General features: G+C 40.6%; 1 protein-coding gene across 1 annotated transcript in view; it reads right to left on the bottom strand.

Annotated features, from left to right (window-relative positions):
- The window catches only part of LOC136752657 (growth/differentiation factor 11-like), a 79,392-nt gene that overhangs the window by 6,157 nt on the left and 55,763 nt on the right, over nt 1-17,472 (bottom strand). Inside the window, exon 2 of the mRNA XM_066708160.1 lies at nt 2,473-2,846. Coding sequence (XP_066564257.1) covers nt 2,473-2,846 — 374 coding nt within the window. The remainder of the gene's footprint in view (nt 1-2,472; nt 2,847-17,472) is intronic.

The raw sequence follows: 17,472 nt of genomic DNA, 5'->3' as shown, positions 1-17,472 counted from the left end.
TTTATATTATCTGATAATATAGCTAGCTGTCTAAAAACTTGACTCCTCAGAGCACAAGTCAGGGTGCAGCCTAGCAGTCCTTCACTGAGAAAACAGTCCCTCTACTGAGCAGTAGAGATTCACTGTCATTAGGTCTCCTTGGATATTGAAATATTACACAAATGTGGTATTGTACCAGCATATCTGTTTAGGGGGTGAAAATAAAATACAGAAGACCAATGAATAATAGCCTCAAGTTCATGATGTTGATATGGAAAGTCCCAACATTGTTCAAGACTCTCTAAATGTTGTTGTCATGATCTCTCTGGGGCAGATCAGACCAAGATTATCCAAAGTTATCTCTTGACTGAGATTGAATAACTTCTTAAACCAGTGAGGGATTTTCAGCAGGTTTAGGAAACCAAAACCTTAAGATGTCTGTTGTGTTATGAAGCACCTTAGGTATTGAAAATCCTTGTGCCTTGAGCCTCAACCACATTTTCTTCTTTGGTTCACTGTTGTCCTGAAGTGACTGTTAGGGCAGGAGAAGCTGTAAGGTGCAGCTGAAAAAGGTGTGGTGGGAACAGTGAAGATAATAACTTCAATCTACCCACAGAGACATATTCCAGCCCCTCTGCCTCGGAGCCATGCATAGCCATGAACTGCTCTGCCAAGGTGATGGTTGTCTGAGAAAATGCGTGTTTTCCTTATGACAATTCAACCTCCCACAGGAAGTAGGAGCAGGCTGGAGGAGGTCTAGGTCTCTTCCAGTATTCAAATAAGAAGCTCTCTGGCTCCACGTCTACCAGTCATGTGAGGCATTGAGGCTCTTCCCACCTGGATAAGGAAGTTGTCAGAGAACCAACTGAAGAGCATTGAGTGAAGAGCATTGAGAAAGAGGCCATCATACATCCACTGGTCATCAGACGTGCTAGCAGAGAGCTGCAATAGAAGGGGAGGAGCAGAGTTTTGGAGTCGATGTGAGAGTTCCTGGAAGATGAGGAATGATCCCTCACCACCTCATGCAACCCTTGGAAGGAAGCTGCATGATCTTTTTCAAGTTGATGATTTATTTTCATTTATGTTATTATTATTTCTTAGCAAATGCCCTTGCCCAGGGTGATAAGTCATAATAAATAAATAAGCTAACAAGTGCAAACATAATAGTTATTTCCTTGGTATGAGCTAGGGGTGGGGTAGGCATAGAAACAATAAGAGTTACAGTAAAGCGATAAAAGTGCTACAAATATATACAAGATAATCAGGAGCAGGAGGAAGCATAGTTTAATAAAAAAGTGTATAAGAGCAAGAATGCTCAGCTCTTCAGGATATTGCCCTGCGGTATTACAGGTACAGTATGAACAGATGTGCCTTGAGCAGACACCGGAAGGTGGTCAGGGGCTGTACAGATCCTGACCTTGATGGGTAGGCCATTCCACCACTTAGGGGTGAATATGTAAAAGGAGTAGGCTCTGGAGAAGGGGAAGCAGGGAGGGGGTATAGCAAGTTTTCTGGTATAGGAAGACCACCATGGTCTGGAAGGAGTGTAAAAAGAGATGAGAGTCTGCAGATAGCTGGGATACTGTCTGCAGTAGTAGGCAAGAGCCAAAGTCTTGAACTGGATGCAAGCTAAGATCAGGAAAGAGCAGAGTAGCATGTGTGAATCGAGGCAGAGAGAACACCAGTCAAATTCTGGATGAGCTGGAGTGGATGGGTAGCAGATGCAGGTAGGCCAGCCAAGACAGAGTTGCAGTAATCCAGGTGTGGACGAAGAGCTGAGTCAAATAGAAGGTGAAGACGGGTCGGATTCTGCATGTGTTGCTCAGGAAGAACCAAGAGTTGACTCCAAGATTCTAAGCGGAAAGAGTTCTTACTTGGGGTACTAAAGCACTAAACTATCAGGTCAACTAGTAAATCAACAACACGAAATACCAAACATCTGGAGTGTCAAGAAGCCTCAATTTGCACCAAATCAAAGCACCTAAGTGAACAAGTATCTGTATATCAAGGTCTCAGGTACCTCAGCCATTCAGAGCAACACACACAGCTCAAGTAATCTCTTTCCAGTGAACTACATGCAGTATTTTAAACAACTTGTTAAACAGCAGGCTACTCAGGCTGTATTCAAGATGCCAACACCTATGTACTGAAAGACTAGCCACATGAGAAAAACATTGTGCACAATAAACCCTAGAAAGGTGTAGCCATCAACATTCCAAGTTAATAACCAACTTGCTGGGTACAATACATACTTTATAAGTGCTTTTTATTTGTTTTAACAGTTTTCATTGCAACTTTAAACAAACACTCACAGAGAAAGGTTCATCCGCCAAGGCCAAATGGGCCATAACTGTGTTTTAGGCAGTGAGGAACCAAATTAAATTAGTTCAAAAGAGGTCATATTAGTTCGCATTATATTGTCAATGTATTCTTGTGCCCGCTAATGTACAACATCAAACATACAAGAGGGACAAGAGAAGGCCAGAGACTTACCAGTCCCTCTTCCCCAGGCCGCAGCGAGGTGACAGCAAGGTCATTACCACTCTCATCGAAAGCATTGATGTCGATGCCCCAGTTGGTGTGGGGCTGCTTGAACCAGTTCTGCAGAACATGCTTGAAGTCAATGCTCTGCCAGTGGCCCGAGCGCGAGTTGAGCTCAATCTTGAGAGAACGGATGCGTATGTGGCGGCTGCCCTCTTCAGTGACAGGTTTGAGGCGCAGAATCTGCAGGTAGACAGTGGATGTCTGCTGGAGCGGGCGCAGGTAGACCCACAACTGCGCCTTCAGCACCTTGGTGAACATGATCTTGGGGCTGAACTTGAAGAAGCAACAGCTGGGCTTCCCATCCACTTGGACCAAAGGCTCAGCTGCAGAGAGAGAGAGAGAGGATGGGAGAAAATAAACGGATGGGGTGGAGCAAGGGAAACAAGGAGGAAGAAATGAAGGGATTAGACAAGGATGAGAAAGAAAGAAGGATCAGAAATTAGAGGTTGAGGATTGTCATTAAGGACAGCAGACATAGGAGGAAGAAAGATAGGAGAGAGAAAACAAGGAATCAAGTTAAGTTATGATACATGGTTGGGAAAGCAGAGGCAGTGTAACGTAAGAAAATATAGAAAAAATATATATTAAACATTACCAGCTCCCACAACAATTGTAAGGTTCTTTGTCTTTGTTTATTTTATTCTCGTTATCCTCGTTATACTCTGTCTCTCTCCTTGTGTATATATATATATATATATATATATATATATATATATATACACTCACCTAAAGGATTATTAGGAACACCATACTAATACTGTGTTTGACCCCCTTTCGCCTTCAGAACTGCCTTAATTCTATGTGGCATTGATTCAACAAGGTGCTGAAAGCATTCTTTAGAAATGTTGGCCCATATTGATAGGATAGCATCTTGCAGTTGATGGAGATTTGTGGGATGCACATCCAGGGCACGAAGCTCCCGTTCCACCACATCCCAAAGATGCTCTATTGGGTTGAGATCTGGTGACTGTGTGGGCCATTTTAGTACATCAGACCAGGCAAAATTTTTCCAGTCTTCAACTGTCCAATTTTGGTGAGCTTGTGCAAATTGTAGCCTCTTTTTCCTATTTGTAGTGGAGATGAGTGGTACCCGGTGGGGTCTTCTGCTGTTGTAGCCCATCCGCCTCAAGGTTGTACGTGTTGTGGCTTCACAAATGCTTTGCTGCATACCTCAGTTGTAACGAGTGGTTATTTCATTCAAAGTTGCTCTTCTATCAGCTTGAATCAGTCGGCCCATTCTCCTCTGACCTCTAGCATCAACAAGGCATTTTCGCCCACAGGACTGCCGCATACTGGATGTTTTTCCCTTTTTACTCCATTCTTTGTAAACCTTAGAAATGGTTGTGCGTGAAAATCCCAGTAACTGAGCAGATTGTGAAATACTCAGACTGGCCTGTCTGGCACCAACAACCATGCCACGCTCAAAATTGCTTAAATCACCTTTCTTTCCCATTCAGACATTCAGTTTGGAGTTCAGGAGATTGTCTTGAACAGGACCACACCCCTAAATGCATTGAAGGAACTGCCATGTGATTGGTTGATTAGATAATTGCATTAATGAGAAATTGAACAGGTGTTCCTAATAATCCTTTAGGTGAGTGTATATATATATATACACATAAGATACTGCAAATGATTCAAATTCACACCTTAACCCAAATGTTATCTTTCTACTGGAAGTGGATTAGCATGACAATGGGAATGATGTTGTGGCATTACTTTACAGTGTCAAGATTTCAAATATGTCTTTCCAAAATTCGTAATTGTCTTAAATCCCGACATTTCAGAGTATTCCATTTAAAATAATGTAAACCATAATCTGGATTAATGTCCAACAGAAATAAATTCAAGGGAATGAAGATTTTAGAAAATTTGCTTAAATGTTACAACAAATTGTTCTGTATTCTAAAGCTAAAGACATCCCCCAGGACAACTGCAATTCATCCCACTTTTTCAGTCAGTAAATTAAATTAATTGTTCTAACTACTTTAAATAAATTTGAATGCAATAAATGTAGGTACAGGCGTAAATACTATGAAAACATAAAAATGTGTGCCTCATAAAACCTAAGGCAAGACAAAATGAAAACACTCATTGCTCTTGAGAATGCGAAAGGTGCAATCACAACTTGCAATTCACACTATCAAACCAAGTCCTCTTTTTATAGACAATTTTGAAGCTGTTGAAGTCAAATTGTGAATTGAGGAAAAGGCATTAAAAATAACAATAATCATAAAACAACAATAACCAAACAATAAGTTGCAAAAAACATTTAAAATGTCTCAAGACGTTTCCTTTACATCATATAGCGATGAGGTGCACACAAAAAGATTGATAATTAACAGTAGAACAACTTGACAGTCATAATAATTAACAGTAGGAGTCATATCATTTTGTTTCTGATTGTAAAATAAATACATTAAAATGACAGACAATACTGTACAAAGGTTGATGATTAAATAAATAAACAAAATAAAGTTTAAACATAATACTGGTAATATGTTTATAAAATGCTGTTATGCAAAGGAAATCTGACTGTGTGGCATCATGGTTAGTAACAAGGCAATACAGTGTAGTATTATGAAAGTACAGTAATATAATAATTAATATCAAACTTAAGTAGATTCCAAATATCAAGCAGAGGAGTGTCCTTATATCATCTGATAATTTTCTTGTAAAGAATACCTATTTTCAGTTTCCTTCTGGCTCAGACATGCATAGTACACATTTTAGAAGTAATAGTACCCTGTAAATGCACCATGTACTACAACCACTAGTGGCCGGTCTATAATGGGCGTTGGGGTGCCGCCAGACCTGTTTAAATTCAATGTGTTAAAAAAGGTTTTTATCAAATATTTTATGTAAATTAATGAATAATGAAAATATAATATTGATATTAAATGTCTATTTTATCAATGGCCACTAGTAACACTCATTACAGTACCAATGTGCGCTCACAGTAATCATTACAGTACACTTACATTGCAAATGAGTGTGCATGCACAATAAGCACCTTCAGAGGTCACTACTGCGCTTGCGTTACTGGGGTGTTATCAAGCATGCCCCAGTAACGCAAGCGCAGTAGTGACCTCTGAGCTCTTTGCATGGGTGCCAGAGCCCGCATTTTCATTGCCGAATGGGGCATACTATTTTGATGCCTGGCACACAGTTACCTAGGAAATGGCAAGAATGTCTTGACTCTGAGGGGCTGAACTCAGTACAGTAGGATGGCAGAGAATTTACAATACTAATATTTATTTATTGTTAACGATCGCTTTTCAACAACAACAAATAAACATTCTGGTCAATTGTGAGTTATATCTTTTGCACTGTTTTAAACAAAACAAAATTAAAATAAATATTTTATTAAGATATGGTACTGCTAATATTTATATACAGTTCTGGTAATATTTACATGAAGCACCTCCCACCCTATGGATCTCTGTGGTCACCGCCCCCGACTGACTACAACTATAATGCCACAAGTTGGAAAGATAACCATCATAATTGTTTTTATTGCCAAAAGAACCCAAGAACAATAGGTTTGCAAATGCAACCATGGTTATCTGAGAAAGTGAAAACTACGCAAAGGGGGATGGGATATTGTCATTACCATGGGAACTTATGAATGCATTATCTACCAAAGCTGCCTATAGGCTGCTGTGCATTGTCACTTAGGCAGACCATACCCTCCCCACCCCTGCTTCCTTTAACTAGTACAACACAAAGTGACAGCATCTTGTGGCAGAGACCCAAGGATCATATCACATATCATTATCTTTTGAGTCAGGAATACTACCCAAAGGCAGATAAGAAGGTTTACAAACGAGAGGAGGCCAATCGACCCATTGCGCTCATTTGGTGTCCATTAGTATCTAAGTGATCCAAGGATCCTATCTAGTCTACTTTTAATTTGTTCACAAATTTTCAGCTTCAACCACATTGCTGGGGAGTTTGTTCCAGATTGTGACAACTCTCCGTGTGAAGAAGTGTCTCCTGTTTTCTGTCTTGAATGCCTTGAAGCCCGGGTCCATGTGTCCCTGCTTATCTGGAAAAGCTCCTCTGGTTTGATGTGGTCGATGCCCTTCATGATTTTGAAGACTTGAATCAAATCCCCACGTAGTCTCCTCTGTTCCAGGGTGAAAAGATTCAGGTCCCTCAGTCTCTCTGAGTTGGACATTCCATTCCAACCTGGAATAAGTCTGGTTGCTGTCCTCTGAACTGCCTCTAGAGCAGCGATATCTTTCTTGAAGTGTGGAGCCCAGAACTGTACACAGTATTCCAGATGAGCTCTAACTAGTGCATTGGACAGTCTGAACATTACTTCATTTGTTTTAAATTCTACACTTTTGACAATATACCCTAACATTCTGTTTGCCTTTTTTATTGCTTCCCCACATTGTTTGGATGGAGAAAGTGAGGAGTCCACATAGACTCTTAGATCTTTCTCATGCATTACTTCATCTAGTTCTATTTCTCCCATAGTGTAATTATAGTGGACATTTTTGTTACCTGCATGTATTGCACTTGTCCACATTTGATTTCATCTGCCAGGTGTCAGTCCACAACTGAATATTATCCAACTCACTTTGAATAACTTGTGCTGCCAAGATTGTATCTGCTGAGCCACCTATGTTAGTATCATCAGCAAATTTGACAAGTTTGCTAACTATCCCAGAGTCCAGATCATTAATATAGATTAGAAAAAGCAAAGGCCCTAGTACTGATCCCTGTGGAAAAACACTAACAACCTCACTCCAGTTAGAAGCAACTCCTCTAATCGACACCCTCTGTTTCCTATACATCAACCAGTTCATAATCCATCTGCTTACATGACCCTGAATGCCTACAGCTTCCAATTTGAGGATCAGTCTTTAGTGTGGAACCATATCAAAAGCTTTTTGAAAATCGAAGTATATCATATCATATGCTTTCACGTGATCTACAGCTGCAGTTGCATGTTCAAAAAATTCCAATAAATTATTAAGACATGATCTGCCTCGTCTAAACCCATGTTGACTATCTCCAAGAATATGGTTTTCATTAAGATGCTCCTCTATTTTCTGTCTAATCATTTTTTCCAACATTTTACAAGTGATGCAGGTGAGACTGATTGGTCTGTAATTTCCTGGATAGGATACTGTATATCCAAGCCATTGTGAGGCAGATCAGGGGCATGTACGGATAAGGAAGCCACAGCCTGCTAAGAGGTAGGGTCTAGACCTAAGCCAAAAAATGATGATATATAGGGAACCAACAGGGACCCACACAATGACAATCAGATTAAAAACCAGGACCATGCACAACTGGAATAAGGATAAAGAACACACTGCAAGGAGGACAGGGCAACAGGCCTCAAGACCTCCTCAACTGTAAATACAATAAAACATAAAGGAAATGGGAGGCAGGGGCCAACAGGTGCCTGTACGTCACTAGTCAAACAGATCAAGAGCAGGGCCACAGGCCAAGTTTTACTTATTTTGTTTGATTTTATTTATATATTTATTTATATATCCACTCTCGTTAATCCGGCAAATTCCCAAATTCTGTCACAAATCGCAAAAGAATTTACTGCCATTTTAAAATGGCGCACAACCCCTAGATACACCCCAAGAGCTAGAATTGCCCAACAGGTTCCAACTGCTGGACACCGAGTTGGACAGTGATGGCTCAGAGGGTGATGGGAGGGCAGTTGAGCACCAGAGCACCATGGTGTCCACTCCCCTCCAGAACAGGTAGGTAGTTATAGTAGGAGACTCAGTTCTTAGAGGCGTAGATCACACAGTGTGTTCTAGTGATAAGGAGACCCACATGGTATCTTGCCTGCCTGGTGCTCAGGTTGCAGATCTCCCGAAACTAGCAGACAGAATCCACTGGTCATGGTCCACATTGGAACCAATGACATAGGAAAAGGTAGGGCAGTAGTTTTCTCTTAAATACTTCCGGTACCATGTGCATGGCCAGGGAGACAGGCTGAGATTAGAAACTTTAGCATGTGGTTGAAATCTTGGTGTAGTGAAGAGGGTTTTAGGTTTATGGAGCATTAGTCTTTCTTCTGGGATAGATGGGACCTGTACAAACCGTACGGTCTACATCTAAACAGAAGGGGGGCTAATGCATTGGGAGAGCGTATGTGCAGAGTAATTGAGAATCTCTTAAACTAGGGACCAGGGGGGCAGGGAGCTCTGACAATGGGAGAAGTTCCACTAAGGAAAAAAAACAAAGGGAAACTGCTAGTAGGAAAGTCCTGAAATGTTTGTACATTAATGCCAGGAGTATAAGGAACAACCTCATTCATTCTCACCTCTCTCAGATGCTGAAGTTTCCGCTCTCCTCCTACGTCACAAACCTACAACATGAGTCCTGGACCCTCTCCCTTCTCGCCTCCTCCAAGTGACCACCCCTGATCTACTCCCCTTCATCTCCTTCCTCCTCAACTCCTCACTCCTCTCTGGCTGTTTCCCCTCTGCATTTAAAAAAGCTGCTGTCATCCCACTCCTCAAGAAACCAACCCTTGACACCACCTCTCCTCAGAACTACCGCCGTCTCCCTACTCCCCTTCCTCTCAAAGACTCTCAAGCGGGCAGTCCACCGTCAGCTCTCTGCATTTCTTTCCCATCACTCACTCCTGGATCCTCTACAATCCGGCTTCCGCACAGCTCACTCCACTGAGATGGCTCTCCTGGCAGTCTCTGACTCCCTCAGTTGTGCTCGGGGGCGCCTCCCTCTCCTCAGTCCTCATCCTCCTTGACCTCTCTGCAGCATTTGACACCATTGATCACACCATCCTCCTCTCCTGCCTCGCTGACCTTGGAATCTCTGGGATTGCTCTCACCTGGTTCTCCTCCTACCTCAGCGACCGGACCTACCAAGTAACATGGCGATGTTCCTCATTCACCCCCCAACCTCTCCTCACAGGCGTACCCCAAGGCTCCGTCCTGAGCCCGCTCCTGTCTCTCTCTACACTCACTCCCTGGGCCCCCTCATTGCATCCCATGGTTTCTCCTACCACTTCTATGCTGATGATGCCCAGATCTTCCTGTCTTTTCCCTATTCTGACCCTCTCATCCCCTCTCGCATCTCTTCCTGCTTGTCTGCTATCTTCGCCTGGATGCACTCACACCACCTCAAGCTCAACCTCTACAAATCGGATCTCCTGTTTTTACCCCACTCTTCCTCGCCTTCTGCCGACCTCTCCATCTCGATCCCCTTAGAATCCACCACACTCTCTCCTTCTTCTTCCGCTAAAAATCTAGGAGTCACCCTCGATCCTGCGCTCTCCTACTCCCAGCACATCACCACGCTGACACGTACCTGTAGATTCTTCCTGAGCAACATACGCCGAATCCGTCCCTTCCTCACTGACTACTCGACTCAGCTGCTCGTCCAGTCACTGGTCCTCTCCCGCCTGGACTACTGCAACTCCCTCCTGGCCAGCCTGCCTGCAACTACTACCTGCCCACTCCAGCTCATCCAGGACTCTGCAGTTCGTCTGGTATTCTCTCTGCCCCGATTCACACACGCTACTCCACTGCTCCACTCCCTCCACTGGCTCCCGATACCGGCACGCATTCAGTTCAAGACACTGACCCTCAACTATCTCTGTCTCGACCACACTACACTCCATACATCCCCTCCAGACCACTGCGGTCTTCCGGTGCCAGAAGACTATCTCTGCCTCCTCTCCACTCCTCTTCCTCCAGAGCCGCTCCTTCTCATCCCTGGCCCCTAAATGGTGGAACGACCTTCCCACTGTCAAAACAGCAGAGTCCTTGACCTCCTTCCAGTGCTTACTCAAGACATCTTTTCATACAGTACTTATAATATTAGTCCTTTTAATCCCCGTTGGATAGCACTTCACAGAGTTTTATCATGCTTCTTGCGTTATTGATTGATTTTCCCCCTTGCTCCCTTTCCTGTAGCCCTTGACTCTGACCCTACCCTACATCTTGACAGCACTTAGCTTTTACTGTCCAGGATGTATAACCTCACTTACTGTACTTGCCTGTGTAAATTGGAAGTTGTAAAATGTATTATATTTTGAATTACTATGTTTCATGTAAATTTGAATTTGTAACGTTTGATGCCTTTACTGTATTTTTGCACTTCATATTGCACTTATGTTGTAAGTCATGGATAAGGGCATCTGCCAAGAAATAATAATAATAATAATAATAATAATAATAATAATAATAATAATAATAATAATAATAATAAGATGTTAGACCGAGAAGCCACAGTGCTGGCATGTGACTATGATGTTGTAGGAGTGATGGAAACATGGCTTACAGAAAATGATGGGGATGAATATAAGTTGAAAGAATACACACAGTTTAGGAGAGACAGGCAAAATCGAAGAGGGGGTGGGGTAGCATTATATGTGAAAAATGACATTGACGCAGAAGAACTCAAATTTGATCCTAGTAACGAAACAGAATCTTTGTGGGTCAAACTCTTGAACAAGATATCCGCAGGATTAGTAGTAGGAGTGTGATATAGACCACCCAACTCAGATATTCAGCAAGATGTTGCATTGTACAGTGTAATCAGGACTGCATGTAGCAAGGATGTGGCTGTTATAATGGGGGATTTCAATTTCCCAAACATGGACTGGGAAAGCCCCGTCGGGACTACAGAAGCAGAAATAGAAATGGTTGAGATGGTAAATGACTGTTTTATTACTCAATTTGTCAGGGAACCAACCAGAGAGAGTGTATGCATTGACTTTTCAAATGACCAAGATAGTCAGAGGGACACTAGTTAGAGAACCAATGGAAAACTGTGATCACAATATGGTTAGCTTTGAGCTTTCAAAAAACAAGGACCAAGTCTAAAACAATGGTCTACAATTTTAGAAAAGCAAACCTTGAAGGAGGCAGCACTAAGAAGAGGTAGACTGGAGCACATTGGATACAGAGTCAGTTGAAAATGAATGGTTATATTTTAAGAATATACTACTTGAGGCTCAGGAGCAATTTGTACCAAAACTTAGCAAACTGAGGACCAAAAAACACTGGCCAAAATGGTTTAATAGAAGCATGCAAAAAAATATAAAGAGAAAGAAAATGTTGTATAGCGCATACAAAAGGAATGGAGATGAAACAAAATACAAATACATATGTTCAGCTGCAAAGAGATCTTAAGAAAGGGATCAGGAAAGCAAAGAGAAAGAAACATAGCACTTGGAGCTAAAACTAATGCAAAAAGCTTTTTTTCAACAGCAAGAGGTCAATAAAGGAGGAAGTGAAACAGCTAAAGGGCAAAAATTTAAGTATCTTGGAAAACTTACAAGATGTGGCAAATGTTCTAAATTAGTATTTCACAAAGGTTTTTACAAAGGAAAAAATGGATAACATGCCACAGGTTAATTACCAGTCCAGTCAACCTCTAAGAGAGATCAGGATAAATGAGGAGGAGGTAATAAAGGGACCTGGGCCAGATGGGATATTTCCAACAGTACTTAAAGAAATTAGGGAAATTATTTATAGGCCACTAACTAAAATATTCCAATTGACACTTAGAACAGGGGATGTGCCAACTGACTGGAAGACAGCAAATGTTATACAAATCCACAAGAAAGGGGACAAAACTGAGCCAGGAAATTACAGACCAATCAATCTCACCTGCATCACTTATAAAATGTTGGAAAAAATGATTAGACAGAAAATAGAGGAGCATCTTAATGAAAACCATATTTTTGGAGATAGTCAACATGGGTTTAGACGAGGGAGATCATGTCTTACAACTGCAGCTGTAGATCACATGAAAGCATATGATATGATATACTTCGATTTTCAAAAAGCTTTTGATATGGTTCCACACTAAAGACTGATCCTCAAATTGGAAGCTGTAGGCATTCAGGGTAATGTAAGTAGATGGATTATGAACTGGTTGATGTATAGGAAACAGAGGGTGTCGATTAGAGGAGTTGCTTCTAACTGGAGTGAAGTTGTTAGTGTTTTTCCACAGGGATCAGTACTAGGGCCTTTGCTTTTTCTAATCTATATTAATGATCTGGACTCTGGGATAGTTAGCAAACTTGTCAAATTTGCAGATGATACTAAAATAGGTGGCTCAGCAGATACAATCTCGGCAGCACAGCCTATTCAAAGGGACTTGGATAATATTCAGTTGTGGGCCGACACCTGGCAGATGAAATTCAATGTGGACAAGTGCAAGGTAATACATGCAGGTAACAAAAATGTCCACTATAATTACTCTATAGGAGAAATAGAACTAGATGAAGTAATGCATGAGAAAGATCTAGACGTCTATGTGGACTCCTCACTTTCTCCATCCAAACAATGTGGGGAAGCAATAAAAAAGGCAAACAGAATGCTAGGGTATATTGTCAAAAGTGTAGAATTTAAAACAAGGGCAGTAATGTTCAGACTGGACAATGCACTAGTTTGAGCTCATCTGGATACTGTGTACAGTTCTAGCTCCACACTTCAAGAAAGATACCACTGCTCTAGAGGCAGTTCAAAGGAAAGCAACCAGACTTATTCCAGGTCTGAAGGGAATGTCCTACTGAGAGACTGAGGGACCTGAATCTTTTCACCCTGAAACAGAGGAGACTATGTGGGGACTTCAAAATCATGAAGGGCATCGACCACATCAAACCAGAGGAGCTTTTCCAGATCAGGAGGGACACACGGACCCGGGGACACAAATGGAAATCGGGCTTCAAGACATTCAAAACGGAAAACAGGAGACACTTCTTTACACAGAGAGTAGTCACAATCTGGAACAAACTCCCCAGCAATGTGGTAGAAGCTGAAAATTTGGGAACATTTAAAGTCAGACTGGATAGGATCCTTGGATCACTCAGTTATTAATGGACACCAAACGAGCACGGGTCGAATGGCCTCCTCTCGTTTGTAAACCTTGTAAATCTTATGTTCTTATGTTCTTAAAACTTGTTAATCTGCCAATTTACCAACTGCCATCCGCCAAAGAGTTTTGGATCTGAGTACTAGTATTTAGTACTCGTTAGTCCACCAAACGATAGGCAAAGTTATCCTACATGAATTGCACACATTGACTCTTGGATACGATAAAATAACTCCGAACTAAAGTATTTACTATAAACCTAACAGGAACACATATAATCAAAATGAAACACACTGATAGAATGAAACTGATAGAAACCAATGTGAACAAACAAGTGAAATAATAACCTTCGACTGAAAGATAATAAACTCACATATATATAAAAGGTAATAAACCAGTAAATCCCCGCAAGGCAGCACCAACTACCAAATCGTCAAATCACCCCGCCCCTAGTTTCTGATAACATGCTGTCAACAAACGGCAATAGTAGCCTACTTGATTAAAATAACCCCTAATAACCCTTATTTGTAATGCCCCACCCCATTAAGATAAGGTTGATATAATTAAACTTAAGATGTAGTTTCCATGCATTATTATTCGAGGGGGACATGTCACAACCGCTATAGAGTTTAGGGTTTGTTTGTCATACTTGATTTGATCTGCAGAATATACATATCAACTGTAATCAGGAAAGAAAACAGCTAATTTGGTTCAAGGTCCCTTTCAGTCCTGCACACACTCCCAAACTGCAAGCATCCCGCTTTACTTTTCTACCGAGTACCTCAGTACAAGGTATATATCCCTTTTGTTTCCTTCTGCTCTCTTCTCAAGCAGCTAAAAATGTAATTAGCCAAACTGGAAAAAAAAGAAATGTTTTAAGGTTACCCTAATCTAATATAACACAGATTTGCTCCTTCTCTCTGTCAATATATATGAGTTGCATACATGCATATTTATTCTATATGTATAGTGCCTATATGAAGTATTCATCCCCCTTGGACTTTTTCACATTTTTTGTTTTACAATCTGAAATTGTTATGCATTCCAATTAGATTTTTTTCCCATTGATTTACACCATCTTCTCCACACTTTTAATATGGGGGGCTGAATAATCAGATCAATTAAAAATAAAAACCTGAAAAGTCCTCATTACATAAGTATTCACCATCTTTACTATGACACTCCTATATAAGCTCAACCAATTGCCTTCAGAATTCACACAATAATGGAATGGAGTCCATCAATGTCAAGTCGATCATTAAGAAGTGTAAGGTATAGAGGACCACTCAGAATCTGGTTGTAGCAGGCCATCCTCCCAGACTGAACAACCAGGTAAGAAGGGCACTGGTCAGAGAAGCCACCAAGAGGCCAATGACAACACTGAAAGACATACCATGTTCCATGGCTGAAATGGAAAAAATTATCCATGTGTCAACAATATCTCTGGTACTCCACAAATCAGGCCTGTATGGAAGAGTGGCAAGAAGGTAGCCATTTCTGAAAAATGCCCATGTAAAATCCTGCTTGGAATTTGCTAAAAGATGTGGCACAAGAGTGTGTGGTCTGCTGAAACTCGAATGTAACTATATGGCCTAAATGCAAAGCGTTATGTCTAGTGCAAACCCAACACAGCACATCCCCCAGGTAACACCATACATACTGTGAAACATGGTGGTGGCAGCATCATGCTATGGGGATGCTTTGCATCAGCAGGGACTTGAAAATATTTCAGAGGGCAAAATTAATGGAGCTAAAAAGGCAAATCCCTGAGGAAACCCTGCTTCAGTCTGCAAAAGACCTATGACTGGGATGGAGATTCGCTATTCATTAGGACAATGACCACAGTCAATGTGACACTGGAGTGGCTTAAAAACAAGAACAATTATGTCCTACAGTGGCCAACACAAAGCCCTGAATTGAATCAAGTCACAAGACTTGAAGATTGCTGTCTACCAATGACCCCCTTCCAACTTGACAGAGCTTGAACTATTTTGCACAATAAAGATGTGCAAACATGGTAGACATGGTAGGTCCTACATCCTTGTGAGCTAATCACTGCAGACAAGATGTGAAGTCATAGTTAGAGCTCAGAGGAAGGGGACATAGGGGCTATCAATATAAACAACACAATATTGTATTGTACTACACCAATACACTCATATAGGCCAAAATTATTGTAATTATCCATACACTAGTTGCAGGAGACAGCTGTTTTATCAGCTTAGTATGTGGTGTATGCGCATCTTAGTATATAGTGTATGCATTTCAGTATGTAGTGTATACGTCTCAGTATGTAGTGTATGCATTTCAGTATGTAATGTATGCATCTCAGTATATAGTGTATGCATCTCAGTATAGTGTATGTACCATGGGGTGACTTATGTCCCTAACGGCGCCTCATAATTCTCTAGGATTCTTCAGCAAACAGATTGAGTGATCTAGATCAGTGAGCTATGAGAAGCTGAGGAAGCAACAAGGGCCAAATGGCCTCCCTTATGTGCTAAATAACTGTCAATAACTTGGAAATGTCTTAAAAGGAAAATAGTGAATATAACATCATCCCTGATTTACATTGTCCCGTCTTACATTATTCTGCACTGTCGTTGGCAAGCCAGAGCTTCATTCTGCAGTCAATGCGTGTATCGAAATCATCTCTCTGCTCTCTAATAATGTTTTTTTTTTACAGTTAATTGAACTGTTTAATGTTTAAGCCTTGAATTTTCACGATGGTTTCTAATACGGACGCTTCTGCTTCATCTTGCCGGTCTTGGATCCAATTACGACATAACTTCAGGGGATGACTGTACAAACACTTAACATTACAATGATCAGAGTCCAAATCAAGTATTTGTTTTATGTCAAAGCCCTAATATCAATATTCCCAAATACAGTACTTTGAAATTCCTAAAGATGTCTTGGGGGAAAGCATAATTCAAAACTCTATGATCTTCCAACTACAATGTACCTACAGAAACAAGTGATTATTGACATTGAAGTCCGGATACAAATATTGTTTGTCCATGTTAGTTCTAGGAAAAAAAATAAATTTTGAAAAGTTTTGATATTGTGCAAGTAAAAGATGCAAGTTTTCAGATAAAATCATATTTAGTCATTTGTAAGCAAGTGATAATTTTGGTGAATATGGATATTTATCTGTTGACCCTGGCAGTAAAAAATGTGTAGACTATTGAAAACAGCTCCCCTGCCAATTTGCCAACTATTTATGTAATAACATTTGTACATAATGCTTTCCCTACCATGTGATTTTACATCATGATTGTATATGGGTCATTCTCCCAAAAAATGTACCACCACGAGAGTTAAAAAATGTCATCTATTATATTCTTGTGTGTTTTATCTGTATCAAAAAAGATAATCAGTCAGCTACATTTTGTGCTAGTGGCAGTTTGTACTAGAGCTGCAACAATCCACTATTTTAATAACTGATTAATCTGTCAATTACTACTACAATTAATCGATTAATCAGTTTAAAAAAAAATCAGCATTAAATGCAAGTGTTTTATAAAAAATAAAAAATAAATAAAGTTTAGAATTTTTCCTCATCTTGCATAATGCTCTCTTTAAAACAGCTTGAGATGGCAGTTATAAAACCAATAGAAAACATATGTGCAAACAATTAAGGGTTTTATCAAGTGCATATAGCAACAGATGTTTTTACATTGTTCTCAAAACACAAAGTTGTTTTACGCTTCAGTTTGAAAGTTGCTAACCTGCTTTGATAAATAATGAAAAATAAAGAAAACATTAAATTCAGTGTTTTCAGGCTTAGACCCAACTAATCGACAATGAAATTTGATGACAACGATTTTTAGTAATCAATGTTATCGATTTTATCGATTAGTTGTTGCAGCCCTAGTTTTTACCACCCTCTCCTAGGGTTTTGATGCATCTGTGTTTGTTCATGAGAGTCTGAATGGGTGGATGTCACATTTTTTAAATGGTGCATGCTTGGGCCATGTTTGGGTATATGTTTCATTTTCTGGCACACCCAACATTACATTTTGCTAAGTTAAGTTATTTATAATTTCTTTCTGATGTGTTGCTTCTGTAGACTTGTACAGTGGTACATGTTTTAGGAGAATGACCCATATATAT

This window comes from Amia ocellicauda, chromosome 7, assembly GCF_036373705.1.
Source record: "Amia ocellicauda isolate fAmiCal2 chromosome 7, fAmiCal2.hap1, whole genome shotgun sequence".
In the NCBI taxonomy this organism is placed as follows: Eukaryota; Metazoa; Chordata; class Actinopteri; order Amiiformes; family Amiidae; genus Amia; species Amia ocellicauda.
Note: the sequence above shows the minus strand (reverse complement) of the source record. Positions and strands in the feature narration are given on the sequence as shown.